Source organism: Apteryx rowi, unplaced genomic scaffold (assembly GCF_003343035.1).
Source record: "Apteryx rowi isolate R43461 unplaced genomic scaffold, aptRow1 scaffold_160, whole genome shotgun sequence".
NCBI classification, from domain to species: domain Eukaryota; kingdom Metazoa; phylum Chordata; class Aves; order Apterygiformes; family Apterygidae; genus Apteryx; species Apteryx rowi.
Window position 1 is genome coordinate 403,759 of NW_020447864.1, and position 25,495 is coordinate 429,253.

Genomic DNA, 25,495 nt, shown 5'->3' on the forward strand with positions numbered 1-25,495 from the left:
CCCACTGATTGTGCTTTAAAAGAAAAAACAGTGATCATGATTTTAAATACGTTCCTTAGACTACATTTATTCATTAAATATCAGAACCTAATGAACCTTTATAAGAGAATGCTTCCCACACATAACAATAGAGCCCATGAGAAGGAAAGGGAGGAAGCTACTGTAACTTGCACAGTACTGCTTTATAGACAAGTATGGAAACAGTCCTTTACTTCACTTTTGACATGTGCCATGAGCTCTGGAAATGGAAGAAAAGAAAATGGGAGACATCTATGCGTAAATGCTTTATAATATAAAAATCCAAATAGGAAGTTTTTGTCTCTTGTATTTTGGCAGGGACAAGTGGACAGAGAACAAACCCAAAGAATTGATTGTTATGTTGGCAGCTCTTCCAGCCGTACTGGCTATTTTTTCTGTTTGCTTTTTATCCATAAAACACAGTTTCTTGTTACATTTGAATGCAAAAGAATCTCAGCAACAGGCTATAAAAAAATCTGAATTTTTTTTTTATACTTTGATTTTTAAGCCAACTTCATGATTTAGGTAGCTCAAAAAATTTGCACACAAGAGATTCCAAAATCCATTGAATATATGACACAGGTGGTAGCAGCAGCATCTAGAAAAGCCCATGCAAATGGAGAAGTGTTTGTCTGTTCAGGTAGCGTCCACAAATGCTTTATTCTGATAGATGTACTATTAATATGCCTGTGACCGAGGTTTCCTCATCTGAATTTTTGTGATTGGAAGCTCTTGTGATCACTGTCCTTTCAAATAATATGCCTGACCCTCTGTGATACTTTTTTTAGTATTTCCTTTAAAATAGCAGACCAACGTAAAGCCAGTAGCCTCCCAAGCACATGCATCAATTTCAAAACTGTTAAATCTTGAAGCAAGATTGATTATGTCTGTACATTGCAGTCTCATGTAAATTCAGCATTTGTTTTTCCTCTAATGAAAAGTTACTTCATTTTAATGAGAAAGAAAATATTTTAGTGCATGGTTTTATAACTGTAACTCTCCATTGTTTGAATCTGGAAGACAGTGCATACACAATATTGTTCCAGCCTTTAAAATGCTTGAAGTATGGGGCAAGCAGCAGACTTCTGGCAATCTTTAAATACGTTTTTGTCAATAAAGAATGAAACTTTAAAACATTTAAAGATAGTTGTGGGGACTGACTTGTGATGTCTGAGTTGGACTCATTCCACTTGTAGTTAATTTTGTCAATTAGTATTCTCCTGAATATGTTTGGAGAGCCACTTGTAGTGCTTGAACACATTGCTTCTTGGATAAAATATGAAATATAGAATTTGACAACATGTGAATATACCAGATTAAAAGACACTTTTGTCAAGAGTTGACATGTTATCCATGTTCAGGCTGCATTCCAAACTGAATTATAACTTTCTGCTTCCCTAAATTCCTCATTGGTGTTAATTGTTAACACTCTCACAAAGCTGTGATGTATTATTATTAGCACCAAATAGCATCACGATTTCAGCACAGGTGCTTTCACTTTAGTGTGGTAAAAGAATCACTATCTCATACTTTGAATAGTCTTTAAAGTGCTTTGGGATTTTTATGGATAAAAGGCACTCTATATTGTAAAGTTTAATAATAGTCTCCCCATGGAATGGTAATTACTTGAAAAGTTACCTCAGTTACTATGGTCTAACTGCTAAATTGTATTTGTAGTGAATATGCAAAGGTGCTTTTAGAAATCAGGAAAGTGTCAGAGTACACTCATTCTCTTCCTTATATTTTCATAGCAGATAAGTTTGCAACTTCATCTGTGTCAAGTGTACCTAAATGCTCCACAGGAGCCATTTGTACCATATTAATCAGAAAGGGAATTAAAGATATATTAAGGTTTCTCTCTTCCATCAGATATAAAGGCAGGAACCTCCCATTCTTGCTGAACTCACATGCCCTTCCATATAGCATGGTCCTGTTGGAGCTCAGAGTTTATATCTGCTGCTTTTCAGCACAGGAATCTGCTCCTTCTGCCTTGAAGAAACTTAAGACATTCTGTGCTGTTATCCAGCAGTGTGGAAAATTTGGGAATGTTCTAACAAGGATGAATTTCAAACACAAAACCAGACTATGTTAAGTTGCTTTGTTATCATTCTTGTAGGATACACTGGCTATTTTCTTACCATCTGAACTGTAAAATGACTAAAACTGTCAAAACTACTTCTTTATACGGATATCCATCCGAAGATAGTTTGAGACTGGAGAAAATCAATGTGGTATCCAGCTTTGATGCTATCAATGCTTTCTTTTTGCCCTTTCCTCCTCTTCAAAAATTTCAAGAGCAAAAAAATGACAAAAATATCTTAAAACAACAACTTGTACTGAGACTTATTCTCAAGAAAATGGGAGCATTCAGAATCAGCCTTCCTTCATTTATGTCTTGGCTAGGCACTGATTCACTCATATAGGAAAATCATGTTCTTCTGATGTCTGAGTATTTTCATTCAAAGAAGAGAAGATTCCACTGCAACAGTGTAAGCTGCCAAGCAGAGACTTGCAGTTGAGCTGAATGACTGCATTTATCATCTGGTAATCTTTTGTCCCAGCTGTCCTGAACTCTTTTTCTGTTTTCTCTAGCTTGGGTATACTTGGCAGCCATAATCAACATATAATTTTTCCAGATAGTAGTGGCTTCCTTTGGTCTAATGGTGGTTTTCATACAGCTTTCCATACATTTTCTACTATTTAAGAAGCTTTCTTCTTTTTAGGACATGACTTATTAAGAACTCTATTTAAGTCAGTAGCCTCTTGTTCCTTGCTATTCTTAGTGAAAATTGCTTTTTTAATAGCAAATACAACAACCAAAGGATTTGGGAAATACATAAATTCTTGTATAGGGTGGGACTTCCACTTTTTTTTTGTGGATTTAAGATAGCTAACGATTGAAATTTAAATTTTAGATCTTGGGCTCCAGCAACTTCTGCTGCTTAAAAAAGATATGATCCAACACCCAAACAATCAGTCTGCACTTCTATGAGGTCTTATTCCTTGACAGAAGCATCCAAATCAGATGCTTCTCGCAATACAGCTGGGCTGCAGGTTTTCTTTTAAGTAGAATCTTCCTCTCTTATTCTTATGTCACTGGTAATTGATAAGAATGGAATATATAAGAACTAACACTTGGAAAAAAAGAAACTGCTGCTTACTTCGTAGGAACTGTAATTTGTTGAGATGTATTGTCCATAAATATTTCAAGATGTTCTTTCTAGCTCCTATAGAGTCTTACAATATCTGGATATTATTTTGGTGAAGTATTTAATGTGGCTCCCAATTCCACCTATATTTTGACTTTTTGAAGCTGTTCATCAAATCCTTTGTGCCAAAATACTCTGATCTGAAGCACATGGGTGATTTCATAATTTCATGCACCAGGTATTATATACATATATATGAGCAAGACATTTCAAAGAACTACAGTTACTATAAAGTAGCAATTGCTTTTGTATTGCAATGAAAGAAATTGATCTTATAAGTAGAAGGAAGGGAAGTTGTGAGACTCATAAATATGCTGTGCACATGGTGTCAAACACCTATTAGTCATACCCTGAAGACATTTCTTTCCTGTGATTTGCACTGTGGGGAATGTCACATATATATAGCCTTAATTCTTTTTAAATGTATGTATTTTATGAAATTATGCAGTAATAATCCCCAAAACTTGGGTTAATTTAAGTAAAAGGTATAAAAGCACTTGCTACCTGAGGTAGAGGGATTATCAGAAGTGCAAATGAGAATGGCTTAGCCTGTAAACTGTGTGGTAGATTTTTTCAGAGAGCACAACTGGCTTCATTTTACTGAGAGTCTATTTCAAAAGTTCCAGAAATTCAACATACGTATACAGAATAAAATGTAAAATGCTGGGAATTTCTGCTGTTTACTAAAACTGTTTTGGTATTAATATAACATAATCAGTAATGTTAGTCTTTCATTTTTTATTGTTTCACATTTCTACAAGCTGTGTTTAAGCTTGCAGCCGTAGTGTGACATATATACTAGTTTAAGTCATAAAGCTTCTACACACTTCATTTAATTTCAGTAAACACAGATATGTCCTGATCATGTAGAAAAAGGAGGCTGGGCCATATGTCATTGAAATCTCTTGTGTATATTTTCCTACATCAGAGCTGATGCTTTACCAAGAAGTGGTCTTGAAAGATACACATTATTAGAGTCCTGTTTTACCATAGCACAAAGGGGCAGCATCAGTTGACCTGGAATTAATTCCTTTGTATTGTTCACATGGTATCACAGAGGATTTGAAGTCTGCTTCTGTGGTCAATGATGTCACAGAATTCCTGGAAGAAATTAGTTCTTTGTAAGTAACTGCAGCTCGTCTGTTTTTCTATATATAGCCTGCACAATGGCAACCATCTGCTGAGAGACAGACCACTCCCCTCTTTTTTTCTTTTTTTTTTCCCCCCTTCATCACATCAAATTAATGTGAGGATGATTTCATATATATATGAATGGAGTATTGCTAACAAAGCCAAAATGAGCTCTGAAAGCCGCTAATGGAACCCTTTAGTAGGCTCTGAGACCCTTTCCAAAAGATTTTGTTTGTTTTTGAACTTTATGAAGAGCCAAATGGTGATACCCCGTGAAGTTTCATATGTAAGATAGCAGAAAAACAAAAAGCCTTCTTTCCTTCTTTTTAGGCTGAAGATGTTGACAAGTTCTCATTTCTGTTGCTTATGTGATACAAGTAGCAAAGTGTGGAGGATTATGGTTGCAATTAACATTTCATAATCACCTCCTATTTAACAGTTTACATTTTTATTGCTTTACACTTCCTGCAAGAGTTCTAATGGAGCTTTCTATGTGTGGGAATGCTTTAACTAAATATGTATGAATTACAAAGTAGAGATAGAATCATATTGCAAAAAGAGGTATTGATTAAATCATGGTTCTACTCTGAAGGACTTTGTAAAAATAGCAGTTTAGGATTCTAGCGAATGACTTCCAGATCACCTTTGTTCATTTTACATGTAAAGAAGTTGTGCAGAGAAAAGCAATGGAGTTTCTAATGACCAGCCCAGCAGAGTCTGCATGGGACATGGAAAATCAGGTTGTGGCTAGTGTATTGCTGTAGCCAATAAAGACCTTACAGGCCTAATATTGCCCTGAGCTAACTTTTGGCGCTCAGAGTCCTGAAATTATTTTCTTTCATGTCTTTGTAACTTTGTTGCCTTTTGGGAGTTAAACAGGTGTTATTAGAAGCACATTTTGAAAAACTTGAGGTTTTGCTCTGTAGTGAAACTTAAGAATGCTTAAGCATGATAATTTTTTCTGCGTCTTACATTGGTTTAGCAGCCTTTACTGAACTCTGCACTTCCATAGCTAGACTTGTGTTAATATTCAATCTGACTTGGACTTGTCTTCACTGCAGTGTGACCAGTGCCATGACTGTAGTGCAGAATGTCCTTAAATATTAATTCTGTTGAGGATTGTGAGCTGGAAAAATAAAATATCCAGTCCTCCTTCCCAGAGCTACAAGTAGTAAAATCATAGCTCTCCTAGTAAAATAAGTGGAGCTGGCTTTGATTATTCATGGAATCAGAATTGCTGAATAAAGTATATTTTAACAGCATATAACTTTTTCTTAGTATAACTGCATTTTAGATATGTTTGGGATGTGCATTTTCTTGCAGTTCATGCCACAACTCAAGTTACAAGCTGACAAGTTACTTGCCTGTATTATTCCAAAATTCCTCATCTTTATAATTCTAAATGATCAAAACTCTCTTCCCTCTCCCTCTGAGTTTGGCCTTGTTAGGAAAAGCAGCTCAAAATAAAATAGTGCTAAGGCTATAATTTCATTACAGAATTTTTACTGACACTCCAAGCTTAAGCTATTCCTGCACACCACCTACTTGTTCACACACTGTGTGCTATTTTCAATTATTCTAGGAGAACCGCTTTATATAGCTGCACTGTGACTGAATCAGAAGACTGATCCAGGTTAAATATCTACGATTTGGAGACTCTTTTTGGGATGGATCAGTTCCCAAAAACAGCTCAGTTGTGCTTGTGTTATTGAGGAGCAGGCTGCTGCAGCAAGACTGGAAACAAATATTGGGAAATTGAAGAGGAGACAGTTTAACCAAAAAGTATAGCTGTTCATAATATTACTGTTAAAGGAATATTCAGTTTGCAGTCTCTTTGTTGAGAGCCAGATTTACTGGATTGACAAGCCAACAACTTCAACACTTGCAACACACAGCCTCTTTTAACATCTAGAATGTGTGATACCAAAGACTACAGAAAAAAGCAATGTTTTGATATATCTATTATGAATCCCAGGGTAAGCCCAGATAAATATTTACTCCAGTATAGCAGAGGAATAAGGTATAGACAAGAAGTTAATATATGTTTAGCCAGGATTTTTTAATCTTTTTTTAAAGTAGCCATAAATAAGTATAGATTTAGCTACTAACTCAAAATAAAACTTATTTTTTAATTTATTTCACTACCCTATTTTTTTGCACATGAAGTACTTATGTACTGACATCAATGTACTCATACTTGTAATAATTTATATACGAAAAAAGCAGTTCCTTTAAAAATATATATATATATTTGTATGGTAAACCTTTAATCTCAATACATGTACTAAAACTTTTATCCATTTATAAAATGAGGATAATAAGTACTTCCTTTTAGTTTATTGTTTGCAACAATAGCATGATATAAGCAGCTTTTAGAACTATAGCATCTTTTAGATGCTAAAAGATATCTTTATACATTTTTTTTTAAGAAAAGGTGCACATTTGGTATGGTATCCAATCACTGGAAAGCTAAAGCTAAGTATCTGAGTGCTATTCAAAATGCTATGTCCTGTGTTTCAAAAATTGGGAATCCCACTAATGTCATAATAAAGCAAGAAGTTAGCATCTCTAAAAATTGACCAAGAATTCCTATGTGTCAGTCTGTCAGAAGCTAAGGAAGTGTCACACTAGCTATTCCAAATAAATATATTTAAAGCCAAACCTTTTGTGAAAATTGAGTCATACCACATAAAATGCTGAGTTTGCCAAATTAGAAATGTTTTGTAAGTATGAGTAATGAAAATGTGAAATCTAAAGCCTTACAGAAATTTTTATTCTTAGTTACACTGGTAGATATCTGGCCAAAAAAATTAAAAATGAGGTAGTTCTGGTGATTTTACTGAGAAACAGACACTAGTTTCTGTGTAGAGTCATATCTAGATTCATGATGTCAAACTGATGTGCAACAAATGCAGGTCTGTGTAGTAATTAAGTTATTCCATAGTGCTTTTGCAGCTTTCTACAAATGCTAATTTTATGTTCTGCCCATATGATTTGATAGGTTATCAGATCAGGTAGTTAAAATAAAACTTTCTTATCCTTTCTTTGCTGCACTTCAAAGTAATAGTATATAGATCTTGATCTACCTTTTCACATCGTGCTTTTAGAATTAGTGTTAGAATACAGTACATAATACAGTGCATTCCATAAATAAGCATTATTTATAAAATAAATTAAAAAAAGTTATCAAGCCAGGCTATAAAAAATAGTATGTCATTATACAGTAGAGAGAGTGTATTCCAAGTTTCTAGTCAAATTGGCCATGCGGCTTGATATTTATTAAAATTCTTTCCAGTAAAATGGTTTCTGAAATACTGTTGTTCTTTGAAATTTGTGTTGTTCGTTTTCATCAATTTTGCATGAACTGGATATACACAAATTAGCCAAAGATCTGGTTTTGCACAGATTGCCAAGATCATTTGTAGGAGGTCTTCTGTTGCTAATGTTGAAACTCATGTGCCTTCTCCAAAGCCTGATGAGGACTAACAATGCATTTTATGCTTCTGCTAGAATCCTTAAGATTTATATCCTTTTTTTCAATTAGTATCTTTATTTAGTTTCAACAACAGAAAAATAAATCTACTACAACAACAAACAAGGATAACGTATGAAACTTTAGAGAAGTTTTACGTTCCTGAAATTTTTATGGAAGGGAATGTTCAACAAGTAAGCTCAACTGTGTTTTCTGTTTCCTTCCAGATGTGTTCATTATGCATTTTAGCTTTCAAAGTAGTTTTAACTTACATTTTCCCTTCTTTCTTACTTCTAGAATATTTCTAGACTTCTAATGAAATGTGCTGGTAGACCGGATTACTATTTCTGGGTCCACAGAGGTGATTGTCACAGCTGCTTATCTTAAGAGTCTCCCAGACTGGCTTTACTGTAAGGAAATTAAGCAAAAGGGGAAGGAGAGGGAAGGGAGATTGATAATATGAAATCACGGAAAACAATAACCTCTTGGAAATCAGGAATTAATAAATTTCCCTTTGATCAAGTTCCCCTTTTCTTGCGCTGTTCCTCAGTGTAGTGAGGCCAGCTGCTTTCCTGATGTCCTAAAAGAGTTCGGACACTGTTAGAGTACCTTGGAACAAAGTCATAGATGTGCTTGCAATAAAATTTGACCAGATGAAAGCTATCCAGTTATTTGGTCAGAGTGTGAATGCCAGGTAAATCCTGCTAGGTTCTTCTTGCATATTTGTCACAGCTTTAATGGCTCACAATTGGATAGGTGATTTCAGTTACCTCATTTTTGAGCTATACCAAACTAAATTTATTTATTAAATCAACATTTAGGAATCTTTCTTTCTTTTTGTCATAGACACCAATGAATCAAGCCTCAACCCGATCTCACTGCATTTTCACTATTCACATCTCCAGCAAGGAACCTGGATCTGCAACCATCCGACGCTCCAAGTTACACTTAGTAGATCTTGCTGGATCAGAGCGTGTTGCAAAGACTGGAGTTGGAGGTCATTTGTTGACAGAAGCCAAATATATCAACTTATCATTACATTATTTGGAACAGGTAAAATTAAAATAGTGTGAAACATTTGTCCCTTCCCTATAGTCCGGTTGAACAATGTGCATTGCTTTGGAAATCTTGCTTCCAAAGTTCAGTTAGTCTTAGGACTGTGTATTTATCACAGTTTTTTTAAATGTTTGAGTTGATAGCTCCTCATTTGAAATAAAATATTTTTGAAACCTTCATATTTAAAAATAGTTTAACAATTAAAACAATAAGGTTACATTAGGTATACATGCTTGTGTTTCAGGAATGGGTTTCTTGTTTTGTTCGGAATACTAAAGATATTAACAAGTTTGCAACTCCATTTCTGCTTAAAATTTTCTTTGTAATATTCACCCCCTGTCCACACCTGCGGTTAGGTTGTATCCCTCAAGAGTCATTGAACTGAAGTTGGTTCAAGTAAGCAATGTAATATGGTAAAGTATTAGGCTCTTCTCTCATCTGCTCTTTCATTCGTCTACCAAAGAGAATGTGTGATCTCTTTGAGACAAGAATTACCTTCGCTAATGTATTTATTGAGCAACTGCCACAATTGTTGTTATTACAGTTGCATCTGTGAGTTCTATTGGTGTAAAAACAACCTCCACAACTCTGAGGAATGAAACTCCTCGTTCTAACAGTTCCTATGTATTCTTTTTTTCTTTAGAGCCGTCTGGAGTTTCCAAAGGGAAAAAACTCCTGCCTGACACTTTCTTAGATCATCTTAAAAAACATTTTGGGAAAGCTGGAAATTCTTACTTGTGGGTTATATTTATTGAGTTGACAAAGTTCAGTATCTTGTTCTTGTTTTAACTTAAAAAAGAAGTAAAGGAAAGTGGTAAAATTAGCAGAACTAAGGAAGTGGGAAGATGCAGTCTCTCTGTGTTCGCTGGCCACACAGCTGTTGGAAAATAGACTCCCTGGTGAACTTCTTACCAGATTTTTCAATGTTGCTTTTTATTTTTCCTATTCGGCAAAAGCAAATGTTGAAAGGGCAGGTTCATCCTGACTAATCTCACTAAATATTTACTAAACAGAAACTTTTAAAAAGAGTTAAGGTAGTGGTAAGATGTAAGCGTTGATGGAAACTACAAAAACATAACATTGCAGTAGAAATGTTTGGTTCACTTCTTTACATTGCTCAGGCTTCAACTGATACAAGTGAAGAGATTTTTTTTTTTTCCTTCGCTGATCTGATATAATCATTATCCTTTCAGGACTAGAAAAATACAGTGTTTCATCTTAGAATCTTAGTAATTTATGTGAATAGTGACAGCAGTGACAAGCATGATGGTGAAGGTTGTTCACACTCACTAGTATCTTCTTTTCTAGCATCTCTTCTTTTCTTGTCTTTCCACCAGGTTTATAGATAATGTCTATGTTCTGTAGCATTTCTTCCTTTCAGATGTTTCTTTTTGTCTTTTGGGGTTTTTTGGTATTGCTAAAAGAAATAATATGACCTTGCAGGAATCTCAAAATCTTGGAGTTGCAGGATTCTATGGTTTAAATTCAACCAGGTTGCACAATGTTTCCAACTTCAATTTATGTTTATTTATAAACACTTACTTCACATTATATTTACATCTCTCTGGCCTTCTGTAACCTTTTTGCTATAATGCTATAAAACTCCAAGTAAGAGTAAAAAAACACTTGGCAATTCAGTGAAATATATTTGTTGCTGCTGTACTAAGTTGGAATCATTGGAGTTTTTCAAGTGTGGTTTTCAGACCTCACACCTGTTAGAGAAATGAAGTTCTCTCTAAGTTTGAATATATAGTATTACTTTCATAGTCCAGTAAATGCAGTTCCTGTTGCCAGACGTTTGTTAATTTTGGAGTTCTGCTAGAGAATACAGTATTTTTTCCAAAAGCTTTATTAAAAACTTTTATATACTACAATAGTAAGGTACATATTGATCTATGAGGCTATCATTTGGTGGGAGAAATAGAAAAAAAATATGAAGAAAAATGCTTAATTGTGAAATTCAGATTTGTTCCTTTTAATTTTTACTCTACTGTATGTGTTATTTAGTAAAATTTACAGTTGAGGAAATCCTTCAAAATAGGAAATTTTGTGTTTGTATGTGTAAATTCTTTAAAATTATGATTAGAAAATAGAAACTGATTTTTCCACTTACTGGGAAGCATATTTTTCATTTTTTATGTGTTTTTTGTTAACAATAACAAATGTCTTTGTTTTCATTTAATATACAGTCAGAGGTAGTTAATCTGACCAAAGGGGAGACTTAAGGCACAGCAGATGGCAGTCAGTGATTTACTATTACACTGGATTCTTTCATAGCCCTATTTGTTTAAATTTGGCCTTGAAGTAAATGTTTGTATTTTAGTTATGGCCATGGTAAGTGATAAGGATAAGTGATTCAAAAATGGGCCTCTTCTGAGTCATAAATTGCTTATTATGTGTGCTCACGATCCTTCTTATTTACTGTATATATTTACCTATTTACAATACAGCATCACATGACCTTTTGTGAGGTCAAATTTAATAATCTCTGGAATGCATTTTAGGATACTCAGATTTGAAGTGGTGTAGAAGAAAAAAATAGTAGCATTTTGTCATGCAACTTTTAACTCCTGTTATAGAATAAATACAGTTGGGGGTAAGCATGTTGGATTCTGTTTGGGACTGTGTATCCTTAATAAAAAATATTTACTAAATAAAAGAGCAATGAAGACAGTAAGAAATATCTTGTGTTCAGTAGGAACTGGGCCATTCAATCCTGATTCTGCTGTGACTAATATTAAAGTGCAAGCATTCCCCAAAATAATTTATTTACATGTTCAACTGTTTAGTTATGATCCATTGATATTTTACTGCATGTATGAGAAAAAGCCCAGATTTGCTTTCATAGATGCTTGAGACCAGCATTAGCAGAATATGTTGTCCAAAAAATAAGAATGTTTGCAGCTAATTACAAGATGCCAGCAGAAGAGGTGGAATATAGTGCTGTGAGGAGCAGAGCTTAAGCTGATAAACATTACTAGAGGTGGGATGGGAGAATGGATTGGCAGAAATTAGAAGAGCAGGGAGGTATGGGCAGGAATGTGAAAGGTGTGGGACACGGATCAAGGTCATTGACAGAGATCTTCTAACTGTGGATGGACAGGAGAAACAAAGGAAACCTCTGGCGTGGGAAGATGGCTTCAGAGCATGTGATGCACATAACTGCAGGGTGTGGATGTAGCCCTTAACTCTGTACCTACTAGAGACGCATCCCAAAATCCTTGTCTCTTATGCATGCCCTGACCACATTTCCTGGCTGCCTATTGGTGTGAGGTACTGGTGCAAATCTTTTCCTTGTACAACGGTTACTGCTTGCATAATGGATGTGGGCAGGGACTGGGCCACTTGGGCATGCTGCAGAGGGTATCATAACAACTTGCGACTCTCAGATCTTATTTTATTCTTAAAAACATTTCTGAATGTTTCAGTAAAGCTATTTGTGAATGATTGTACCTCTAGTACTTATTACCTGCTCTTTGCTGCTGTTATGTTTCATATAGGATACGGTTTTAAACTCCACAGGTGAAAATATCTCTGACTGCTTTCACGTTTAAAAGATTAAAGAGGTCTTAAAGTGGTTTCTTTCACCTGCTCCTCCTCCAGTAAAACTTTGTGGCTTAAATGATGGTGATTCAAACTGACATATTGCAGTCCTGGTTCAGCAATATTGTTAAGGCCTGTCAAAGTGAGACCTACCAGCACTAAAAAGGAAAACCTCTTACTTTTGATATCAAAAGAGTAGAAACACCCTCTTTTTTACGGTGTCAAAATGAGACAGTTTTTTTGTTACATTTGGCTGGACACTAGAAAATCCAGGTTCAAATCTTGCCCGTTCTGCAGGTGGTCCCTGTCACTCATTGAAAGAACATAATTGCCCTGTCCTTCAGATTTGCCCTCTTTCTATTCCAGATTCCTTAACTAGATTCTAAAGATTGATTTTGTGGTTTAGGTGAGGTTTTACCAAAGGGACTAAAGGGACTTTAGCCATCGTATCCTGTGTTACATGACTCACATGACAGTAGAGCCGCTCCTGCATTGTGAGAGTGGGTCACATAGCTTTTCACCACTAGTGTGGGTGGCTTCAAATTCTATCTGGGCTATAGACTTCCTGTGTGAACTTCTCTGTAACACAGTTCCCATTTTTAATGGAAATAACATTTCTTTCCTCTCATTCTTTTTCTATGTTGTCTATTCAGACTGTAGTCTCTGTATGGCAGACTGTGAGTGTACATACCAAGGTATAACCTATATTACGTAAGGTTTCTAGGCAATATGATAAATATATATATATATGTATATATATAAAAAAATTTAACATACTTCCTTCTAACAAGTCGTAGAGATGTGAGATGTTAAAACCTTGCTCCAGAAATGTATTTTCAGATTGCTTTACAAGATAGTAATTTTCATGTTATGCATTTGTCCCTCTGAGGGCTGTTACTATAAAATTTATAATAAAAAGAAATTTTAACTTCCTGAAGACTATTAAGAAAAACTAACGCCAACAAAAATATTAACACTAGATTTTCTAAAATAACAATTTTCTTAAATGCAGCATAAACAAAATTTGCGTTGGTATGTAACACTTTTCAAGGAAAAAAACTTTTAACCATTTGGGATAGCTTACATAATTCATTTGGCTACAGTTTTTCAGTACAATACTTGGCCAGATAGCAGTTCAAATCTTTTGTATCACAACAGTTCATGAGGTAATCTAGCTTTTTATTTAATAATAATTAGGTCCCATGATGTAAACAGCTGAGAAGGGAAACTGAGAATGGTAGCTGTATCATTTCCTTTTTGGCCAAGGTGTATATATCTACACTGAATTAGCCTATTTCTTTCCAGCAGTACATGGTAACAGTGCACCATTTTATTTGTATATGTTCTTTTTAAGACATTATTTCTAGGAAATAGATGGATTGACCCCTCTAAGAACTGTGTGTTTTAAGAATGTGTCATTTTAAAAGCACACTTTAGCAAATGTTAAGGAAGTTTTTAGTTGAATACTATTCATATTTTACTTTCTTGTTACGCTAGAAAACATTCTAGGAAGATTTTCAATAACTTACTGTGTCTCAGGAAACTCTGTGGTTTTAGGTTTATCATGTGCTCACTTTTCATTTTGCTGAGAAGTTGTAAAGTTAGGGTATAATGAAATTAAATTTAGTCTTTCAGGCCTAGCTCCTACAAAGACATACAAGCATGCTCTAATTTAAGTGATAATCTCTTCAATAAAATCAGTGGGTTTGCAGGTAACTGTGTTTAGTTTTTGTTGTATCAGAAGTTTAGGTTGCTGAGCAGATCTTTTTTGTTCTCTCGCTGTGTTAACTGTTAACATATATGTAAATTTAAAAGCCTTTTTCCATTTTTATTATTATTTCAGGTAATAATTGCCCTTGCTGAGAAAAATCGGTCGCACATTCCCTACCGAAACTCTATGATGACCTCAGTGCTAAGAGACAGCCTGGGAGGAAACTGTATGACTACCATGATAGCAACGCTCTCTTTAGACAAAAGAAACATAGGTGTATGTTATTTCCATCTACTTTCAAGGAAAAATTTTCACAGAGTCTGCTCTTTTGACTTTTATTACAGTTTGCAGTTCAAATGTGTATGCTTTCATTCTTTCCTCACAAAAAACATTTTACCATTGTCTTCAGAAGATAAATCTGTCATGGTAACCACAGTAAGACGGAGACAAATTCTTCCTAATATTCTATACAAGAGATCTGTGTGTCACTGATTTCATATTTCAGATCCAACTTCTGCCAATTGATACAAGCATATATCATGTCTGACGATAATATCACAGTATTTTTGGCAGATTTTTCAGGATAGATATCAATATTCAACAAAGCAGAGTTTATTCAGGCTATAAATATCTTTTAGGAAATGTGCTGTTCTCTAAGTAATCTCAAGTGAGGGAGAAGTTGGGAAGGAACTTGCACCTAGTAGTGAACCAAGAAAATTTTAAAATTGAACCCTTTTCCTGATGAATAAAACTTTGAGTTATGGAAAAAACATTTCCAAGGAATTTTCCAAAGGACACGTTAGTAAGATCTATCAGTGTAATTCTGATCACACTGAAAGTCTTGAAAGAACTCCTGTAAACCTCTGTGGAGCCAAGATTTCATCATTTGAGTATGGTAGAAAGTTTGAGAATTTGTGGTAGCGCGAGGGAGTTGGGTGGAATGATTAGGGTTTTTTGGACACTTTTCAGATATTTTTAACTCCCTTCACCAGGTTCCTGCCCTGGAATTCTACATATTGATGTTTTCTTCTCTTTGTTTACCAAAATATATGTTGCAATGTGCATATATAGAGCATTGCTCAAAGCAGTTTATAATCTAGTTATTTCCTGATTTTCTGTAACATCAAAATATTCTAGCATGAACAAACAAAAAAAACTATTTCAAAACCCAATGATTATTTTCTGAAATACAGTGGAAAGCACTGTACGTAAACTGTACTTCGTCTAATTGAAGACAATTTCCTCTTTAGAAGAGGACTTTGCTGTTAAATGACAGCAGATTGTTCAGACTTGTAAACACGTAGTTATGCAAGCAGGATGTCTGTTTACAACTGGGTAAGTCTGTTAATGCATTTTTTAGGCTGTGTGGGATAGTCACCCTTTTGTAAATCAATTCACCAGGTACATCTATCTTGCATTGCAGTCCAGGTTTCTATTTCTGAAATATTTAATCCTGGCAATTATCCAGAATAGGATTCTGACAGCTTTCATGTTCTTGCTTTAACATATACCATCTGCAGAACAGATCCGGTTCCTCAGTCCTCCCAAAAATAAACAGAAGTCCCTACACTGCCCTCCAAAATCCAGTATGCCTAAGTAATATTAGGACAGAAGTTAAACCAATTACTAAATATTGGGAAATGTTAGAATTGGGATCACCGTTTAATTTTAATTTTGAGCCCTGGGAGACATTATGTCATTGTCGTGGTTTTTTTTTCTTCATTGGATATGTGTTTCATTCACGAAGGACAAGACAGACTTGCCCTGGTTTGAATAGAAATTGTATAATAAAAGCAATGTCCTTAAGGACCAAGCTTTGTCTCTTGACAAAAATGAAAACAATAAAGCAGCGAATTCAGAATAAGAAAGGGCATTCTTATAATAGGACAAATAGACTGTTGTCCTAGATAATTACATTATATTGCAACTTCTGTCAAAGAGTTTGTATAAAGCTTATATCACTTATTTCGTGCTAGTTTGTGCTTGAAAGAAAATCTTGACTCTGAATTGAAGATATTGTAATTATTATAGCTGTAACTACAGTTGAATGGACTCCATTATCAGCAGAAGATATATAATGATAATCTGAAAAATTAGGTTTTTTATCATTCTACTGTGTAATTAAAATTCATTGATACTGTTGACTTTGGTTTCCCTTCTGTAATGTGTGGTCTTTCCATCTCCTTACAGCAAAGCAGTACTTAGAGGATTAATTCATTAATTTTTGTGAAGTCCTCAGGTACTGTAGCAATAAGCATGGTAGAAAGAATGATTAGGAAATTAGTAGTTGTCAGCTTTGATTAACATTGTAGTAGCATAGGGTAAATAGATCATAAACTCACACATTGAACATTGGTTAGCTATCCATTAAATTAATATATGCTTCACACTGAATAGTGCAAAGAGGTCTGATGGAAATATATATATGTATAATGTACATATAATTGTACTTAGTGAAAATATAGAACAACTAAGATTACATTAATTATAATTGCACAGGAACTGTACAGCAAATGTAAACAGAATCCAGCTAAGACTGTGTGCAGCTCTCTTAATCATAAGGCCTTCCTTTCCTTTCCTTGAGAACTCTTGTTTGGTTCACTGTATATCTTTTGCAATAAACAGCAACATATGCAACAGCATCATATAACTCTAATTCAGATCCCACCCTTCCAAGCACTGAGAGAGACAGTGGTCCTTTAGATAAAAGAGTATATGATCATTTATTTAAATTAGTATTCATGTGTTTGGGAAACTGAATGAAACTCCTTTAATTCGGAAACAGGATTCTGTAACAGTAATAATATTCTATGAATGTGGGGGGTTATGTGTAAATTTTTACATTTTAATAAAAGAGAAACTGGCACATCAGAGAAAACTTTACTGTATAGTTTATCAAACATTATTGGAACTTCTAAAACTACCATGTGATATTTTATTGTTTGAGCAATTGGTTTCTTTTATCCGTTAGGTAGGTAAGTTTTTCGGTGGAGTCTGGCATTTAAGCATTTGCTGACCTCAAAGGAGAGAATAGGACTTAGAGATCTTCCATTTCATTCCATGTCCTAGACGGATGTAGTAGTTGTACTAGGTGTATCTAGATGAACTGGTTGTCACAGACTGTCTTGCAGTCTTCTGGTTTTCTGGCTTCTTGATAGGACCCCCCCACACACTTCCTTCTTAGTTCAGCTCTCTGACAGTTTCTTATCTTATAATTCTCCTGTATGCTTCTAGCTCCAGGTCTCCCAACTTGTTTCTCTCACTTGTGACCTAGTCTCCCACTGTCCTTTCCTTCACTTCTTTGCCCGTCTTCTCTTACATGTGCTTCTCCATTTCCAGTTTCACCAAAAAACTGTTTTTAGTTGATTTCCTTTTTTCTCATCAGTCAAGCTTTTTTCCCTTCTGAGTAGTATGCCTTTCTTATCCTTTAGTGTTAGCTGGGAAATCATTCAAAGCATAGTAGATCAGGGGGCTGACTGGGTCAGTAAAGTAAGTGTTTTGATTTGAGAGTTTTATATGTCAGTTTCTTTAATATGCTAATCTATTATTCTTGAATATTGCTGCTTTGAAATATGAAATCTCGGATTGGTTCTGTAAAATACACAAAAAAGGAAACTTGTTTTGGTGACTTCATCAGAGCTCTGTTCCAGTTACCTGGTGCCAAGCTAACCGAAATTTTTTCTTTTTTTTTCTTTTTTTTTTCCTTCTAGGAATCTATATCAACCTGCAGATTTGCACAGCGAGTTGCTCTTATTAAGAATGAAGCAGTTCTTAATGAAGAGATTGACCCCAGACTGGTGAGAATTGTTTGGGGACTAAGGGAAAGGAAATGCTCGTTTTTTAGTTTTAGTAATCCAAAGCAGTCAAATCGATGTTAAAGATTTTATAATGAATCATCCTATTAAATGGATTTTAGATGCAAATTCCAGTCTTCTCAATAAAATAGCTTCTACTTTTATTTTATCTTCTGGGGATAATTACAGTTAAACTGATCTTTATAAAAACCCCTAAAGGCTTTCTCAGCCCCTAAGGCAGCTGAGACATTATGGTCTTTGTGTTGACAACATTATTGTCTCTATGTTGCTTCTTTAGGGTAGTAGTTTCTAAGTCATGGTCACAGATAATCGGATGTTCCTAAAGCTCTTAAAAATCTACCAATAGCACTAATCAACTGATGATGCTTTTTTATTATTCCTCTCCTTTATTTTGATATCATACATGTTACCTTGGATTAAAGACATTAATGAATGCATTAATTATTTTCCTGGTAGTGCTTTTCCATGTAATCAAATGCTAAACTTGTCATGGAAGTATTATGTGATAGGGAGAGGTGATCTGCTCTTGATCAATCGATGTCAAAGGGAATGGGTCAAGCTTTGAAGGAAAATGTATGTATTAAACGAGAATTACTGAGCTACAGTTCATAACATGTAATTTCTAGTGAATTTCAGCTTGAAGCTACTGGTAAGTCACTGCTATCATTTTGTCTCTTGTAGGTGTAATCCAGTTAGCTTTGATCATTACCTTGGACAATGCTAGCAATGTAGCTCCTGAGCATGGAGGGCTGTACAGTTTAGCCATCCCAGTATTTTCTCATTTCAGGATTCTGACAGTCAGTTGCAAGCTTTTGGCTGCTGTGGTGCACTGTTAGGGGTTAGTCTGTCACAGTGTTTTGCTGTCAACTATAGCTTCTGAGCCAGTTTTGTCCTTAGCATTGCAGAAAATGAGTGGAAGCAGCTTATTAACAGTATCTTGTTTCTAGGTGAGACAGCACCTGAGTTTCTACAGGATACCAGTCAGATTGTTTTGCTGCCCGTGCTTCTCTAAATAAATGCCTTATGTTACTCTAAAACAGACATTATTTAAAACTGATAGTACTTTATCAACATAATTATAAATTTGAAGTTTACCTTTGCAATTCTAAAGAATATAAAATCTGAATGAACTATTCTAATTTCAGTGAACCTATGTGCTTTTATTATATACTAATCTCATCATTACTCTTTTTAATGGGCAAAATTTTTACTCTATTTCTAGTTTTCTCATGACTAATTTGTCATCATAAGTTTTATGTATTTTGTTCTGATATGACTTTCTGAACTGGCTAGGAAATGTATTCCCCTTAAATGCTGGACCTCAGAAAGGAAAAATTAGATTAAAAGCATAAGAAGCATTTGATTTCTTAAAATTGGCAGATTAGATGATTGATTGTTTCCTTTATTGTTATTTAATACTAATTAACACATTTCAGCAACTGTTAATGATTATGCCTTTATTTTCTCTTGTTCTGAAAGTTCAGAGGGAATAAGAGAGTCTCGTCAGGTTTTTTGCTGTTTTTTCACTTTGCTTTCCAAACAATTTCTGACAGTAACAGAGTCACAAATAAAAAAAAAAAAAAAGAGAAGACTGCACAACTTCTGTCTTTCTATCTTTCTGTGCTTCTTTTCCTTCCTTTGTAGACTCTGTAGTAGTAAATCATGCAAAACATTCCTTCTGTGGCCACAGAAGCCTTTGATTGAGGTGGAACACATGCAGGCTCCTGAACATTTACTACATCCTGTGGAGCACAGATCTGGTATGTCTCGCTCTGCAGGATCATTTAGCAAGTAAAACAGAAGTGGGCTAGGGAGGGTTAGAAATCCATTCCCACTTTTGGAGAAGTGACGGGGAGCACAGTTACCTGGGCTTTATATGGCTCGGTGGTCATTGTGGAATTTGTTGCCCATCTTTCCTACCTAAAATACATTCCCAGGGTGCAATTATTCAGTTAACTGCTGGACTTATGATTTTTTTCTTAAAATCAAATACCATTTATTTGCACAATTCACCATCTGCAAGTTGAATACATGCTTTATAAAGGGAGTGTGCAATACCTTTTGACAGATCTGAGATGACTTTGACTGCTCTATAAACTTTATTCTTCATAACGGAGACTTCTTCACTGTGTATCTTCACTAAAAAGATGAACATGTATTCATTCTACTTTTTAAGCAACTCAGCTTTGAACCTCTCTCACTCATGACCAGAAGGATTTGATTTAAACTGAAAACCAAGCTGTTGACCCTGAATTAAATTGAATCTCTTCTGGCATTCATTTAAAAATATATATTACAACATTATGTTTCTGCAGATCTTTGTTTGCCTTTATATTACTTGAAAATTAGCACTTTATCCTTATGAAAATGGCGTTTCCATTGTTGTCAGATTAAGGTTAATTATTCTAATAAATTTGAACTTTGAACAAAGGTGATATATCGGTCCTGCTTTTTTATATTCCAGCCCCAATTTGTATTTTATTGACTCAGGATGTGGAAAAGACTACATCAGAGTTTAGCACCAGAGTAAGGCATCCTAAAATCAGCTTAAAATGCTTACCCTGCAATATTCTTGAAGCACTCTTGCAATGTCTGTAATTAGCATCTAATAGATTCTTAGATAAAACATTTTTGAACTACTGTAATTTTTCATGCTTTATGGTAGCAAATATATTACCAGTAAGTTTAGAGTAAAAAAAAAAAAAAATCTTGAAGTATGTTTAGAATGTTTTTACTTTTTAAAGTAAAAATAGCCATTCAAAGTTTAGGAATTCATTGTTAAAATTAACAATTAAAAGAAATCCAAATGTTTGAAGGAATTTTAATGTCCAGTGAAGATGCATCAACAGACTCAACGATCGTAATTCTAGAAGGTGCATACAATCAAGTAGGATTCATTTTTCCCTGAAAACATGCTTCTCTTGGAGTGGTCATTTGCACATGGATTCAGTGTATTCACACTCATCTAAAAATAACATTGGACTTTCGATGTGTTTGAGCTATCATAAGGTGATACATCATTAAAATAATCAGTCTTGAAGTAACTAAGTACTTGCTCGTTCATGTTTTAGACTTAGGGACTTGCATATTGTCCTTGCTTCAGAGAATTTGACCATAGGAGCGTAATAAATTGTAAAATATATTTTTATATAAACTTTTTTCAGAAAGTACAAGCTCCAGTAATGAGCAATTAAAATTAAGAAATCCAGTATAGTTCTCCAAGTCACTTTCTCAATCATTACTAATTGTTAATGTCATTTAATTCTCTTTATTTTTGTTTATAGCATTCATTTGTTAGCAAATGATACATCTAATAATTATAGTATGCTATAATTCTATACGGAGGTAGGTTGTTAGATGTAAAAAAAAAGTTAAGATTAAAATAATAAGATACTGTTTTGGAATTTATCTTTCTAAAGGAAAAAAGAATAATTCACTTCTGGGCTGTAGTTGTTTTTCTTCTTCTGTCAAAGACATCAGTTCTGTTTTAAATGTGTTTTCATCACTATTAAGCAAAACTAATGAGTCTCAAAGCTCTTTTACTCACATGGCAAATTACTTTTCTCTTTTGCAAATAATCTTTTGAACTCTTTCTGTATAGCGATGTCTTCTAACACACAGAGTTTACTGAATTTGGAAGACTTTTTTTGTAAATGGAAAAGGGGAAAAATGCTTTGTGTATTTAAGGCGTTAGGACAGTTTTAAAAAATGAGATACTGTTTAAAAAAAGAAAAAAAGAAAAACATAAAGTGTACTATTTTCCTGAACTCAGCCTTCTAATGCAAAAATTGTAACCTAGCTATTGCATATGATGCTTGCTTTATTGCTATGCTGTTTTTAGATGATTGCTCAACTGAAGAAGGAGATCCAGGAGTTGAAGGATGAGCTGGCACTAGTGACTGGTGAGCAAAGAACAGCAGAGCTCTCACAAGAAGAGCTACTTCGGTAATGCCTTAATTGCTTTCGTTTTCTTCTTTCATAATGAACATTTTCTCAGCTTCTTTGGTGGCATAAACATTTAAATTCATCTCAGAGTTTTAAAATTCTCAGAGATAATAAAGTGAAGTTAGGTGCCAGGTTAGAATGGCAGTTTTCCATGAAAAGCTGTATGAGGCTGCTGGCTGTGTTTTTGTAGCCTCAGCTTTGAGGAAGTGAAATGAAGTAAGTGTTAAGGATGGGAATGCCTGTCAGATGCCATGCAAGAAGTGTTATATAATAGCGTAGAATAAAAAATCAAAATTTCTCAATAGTGGATATAAGATCTGAGAAAAACTAATAAATATTCTTTGTGCTGAGAAGTTTCTTGCTGCAGTGCTAGTTTGATATAAGCCAAAAAAAAAAAAAAGCTTGTATTTCTAATACACAATAAATCAATGTCTTAAAAGCCAAATCTTCAAAATTTTAACAGAGCATACTAGTGAAAATGAGTGATTAGTTCATACAAGTGTTTTAAGAGCTTACAGTTTTTCAGTAACAGATCAGTACAGCATATAAGAACATGCTGTGTATAATGTAGAAATATTTACTAAGTCTAAAAGTTCACCATAACTAAATTCAATTCCCAATTTTGAAAAATTATTGATTCTGTAGGATGGACCTATTTAATGTCTTTGCCTCATCCATATAAAAAAGTATGAACTTACTTGAGGTTTTGGTTGGTTGGTAAATTAATGGTTACTAATTTGAAGCTGTTTACTGTCTGATCTTAATTTCCCCTAGAAATGATTCAGAAGAATACTACTAGTGCTAAGCATCTCCCCTGCCATGTAGGCGATCCTGGAGAAATGGGACATGCTGCTACCTTTAATCTTGAGTTTCTTATGTAGAGAGTGGTTGTTCTTCAGTCTTATTTCTTGTTGTTTTGTTTGTTTTTTAAATTCAGAAACTAAACGATGTCTACATCAAGGATGAGGAACTAGATAGCCTTATGTAAATGTTTATTTTACAATGTTAATCTGAGTCATTTTCAATAGAGGCAGCTGCCAGTATAACCTGCCAACTGGAAATGTCCACCCAGTTCCTACTGGATATACTATCATTCTGCCCCAAAGTATGTGAGTTTTCCTTCCCTACATCAAATGCGCCAAGAACTTTACAGGGCAACACTGGATGTGAGAAAATAAAGGCATAGAAAGAAAATGTAAAAAACAATAAAAATAACTTTCTTTTTCTTTATAAGAGAAATTAAATGCCCTTATTGGCTAATTTCTGTTTGCCATGACAGAACTAGTCCTTCAGAAGAAGAGAGTGACTCTCACTGACTTTATTATGATGTACTTAAATAGTCTGTACATTAATTTAAACATTTTCTTTCCTAACTCCATTATAAACATCTATCACATGAATTTTCCCCTTTAGTCTTGCTTGCTGTTTGGTTCTGTAGGGAAATCAAGTTTTGGGAAATCATTAGGATATTTTTAGGCCATGGCCATAACTCTCACTTCCTGAGATTTTCTACTGGCTTTTTGCCACAAAACTGGCAGTCTTATAGGTGGAAATGGATTTACAGTAGATGAAAGTTTTTAATATAAGTGTGCAAAGGAAACTAAGAATGTAAAGTACTGGATACAGTTGCACTATAGCATACATACATCTGGGAAGCCTTGTTTTAGAAATATGTAAATAAAAAGTTCATCAGTTGTGTATTTTTTTTAATCTGTATAGCACAATAAATAGTCCATTATTTTATCAGAAAAAGGTTGGTTCTGAAATYATAGCAAGGAATTTTGCTTCCTAGTCCTCCAGAAAGAAGCAGGGAGGAGACTTTCTGCCTTTAATAAGTTTCTACCTGTAGTAAAACACAGAAGGAAAAACTGCTTACAGAGACCTCAGTTATATTAGGACAACATAATATTTTTACTTTTTTAAATTTATTTTTTACTTATGTGTCCTCAGGCTCATGTAGCATGCATGTTCATTGTTTTAAAGATATGTTTTTGCTTGGAACAAATACTCTAATTAAGATATGGAGCCAAACTTAAATACTAGTGATTGAGATACAAGGCATTTCCTGAGGACCAATAGTCAACAAGAAGGACCTGAAACATTTACCCTCAGCAGTCATATAGTATAGCATTTCAAATAGTGACTTTGTTCAAAGATCCTTATTTTTATTGTAGACTTAAAATGGAAAACATAATTGGTTATACAGAATTTTTTATGGATGGCATAGTCTCAAACAGTGCACAAAATATTGTAAGAGAATTTCTGTCATATTCGTGAGCCAGTCAGATTCACTTATTAACATTATATGCTGAATGGAATGTTGAAAGATGAGTCAGTCTTTTCTTTAAACGATTCCAGTGGGGGGAAATATCAAATGTCAGGCTCTCTTTATTATCACAGAATCGCTGAGGTTGGAAGGGACCTCTGGAGATCATCTAGTCCAACCCCCCTGCTCAAGCAGGGTCACCTAGAGCACATTGCACAGGATTGCATCCAGGCGCGTTTTGAATATCTCCAGAGAAGGAGACTCCACCACCTCTCTGGGCAACCTGTTCCAGTGCTCTGTCACCCTCACAGTGAAAAAGTATTTCCTCATGTTCAGATAGAATTGTCTGTGTTTCAGTTTGTGCCCGTTGCCTCGCGTCCTGTCGCTCGGCACCGCTGAAAAGAGTCTGGCTCCATCCCCTTGACACCCTCCCTTCAGATACTTGCACACATTGATAAGATCCCCTCTCAGCCTTCTCTTCTCCAAGCTAAACAGGCCCAGCTCTCTCAGCCTTTCCTCATAAGAGAGATGCTCCAGTCCCCTAATCATCTTTGTGGCCCTTCGCTGCACTTGCTCCAGTAGTGCCACATCCCTCTTGTACTGGGGAGCCCAGAACTGGAYGCAGTACTCCAGATGTGGCCTCACCAGGGCTGAGTAGAGGGGGAGAATCACCTCCCTCGACCTGCTAGCAACACTCTTCCTGATGCACCCCAGGACACCATTGGCCTTCTTGGCCACAAGGGCACAYTGCTGCCTCATACTTAACTTGGTGTCCACCAGCACTCCCAGGTCCTTCTCCGCAGAGCTGCTTTCCAGCAGGTCAGCCCCCAACCTGTACTGGTGCATGGGGTTATTCCTCCCCAGGTGCAGGACCCTGCACTTGCCTTTGTTGAACTTCATGAGGTTCCTCTCCACCCACCTCTCCAGCCTGTCCGGGTCTCTCTGAATGGCAGCACAGCCATTATAAGTTTTACATTTGTGTGTTTTTGCACACAGAAGGTTAACAGCTCAACCACTATGAATATAAAAAGCCACTACTTTAAAGAAAATATCTTTCTGTGCTTTTGAAAATGTACACATTTTGAACTTGATTTCATATGTAGACAATATTTATATGAGCATATTGGTTTTGGTAGGTTTGAACCTCCTGTCATGATCATTTTTGAGCTTTTAAGTATATGAACATCAGCAGATAGCATCTAAATGCTCTGTCTCCATTTAGAAACTACCAATGCATAACATAGCAAATCTTTATGATAATTCTGTTTATTGAGACTGACTGTCTGAGTTTGGGGCTCCCTGTTATCTGGAGAGTTTGCACAAATTAAA

General features: G+C 35.1%; 1 protein-coding gene across 1 annotated transcript in view; it reads left to right on the forward strand.

Moving 5' to 3' along the window:
• Positions 1 to 25,495, forward strand: part of KIF6 (kinesin family member 6) — a 201,797-nt gene that overhangs the window by 62,972 nt on the left and 113,330 nt on the right. The window contains exons 8-11 of the mRNA XM_026059833.1: positions 8,677 to 8,883; positions 14,273 to 14,416; positions 17,851 to 17,937; positions 21,797 to 21,900. Coding sequence (XP_025915618.1) covers positions 8,677 to 8,883; positions 14,273 to 14,416; positions 17,851 to 17,937; positions 21,797 to 21,900 — 542 coding nt within the window. The remainder of the gene's footprint in view (positions 1 to 8,676; positions 8,884 to 14,272; positions 14,417 to 17,850; positions 17,938 to 21,796; positions 21,901 to 25,495) is intronic.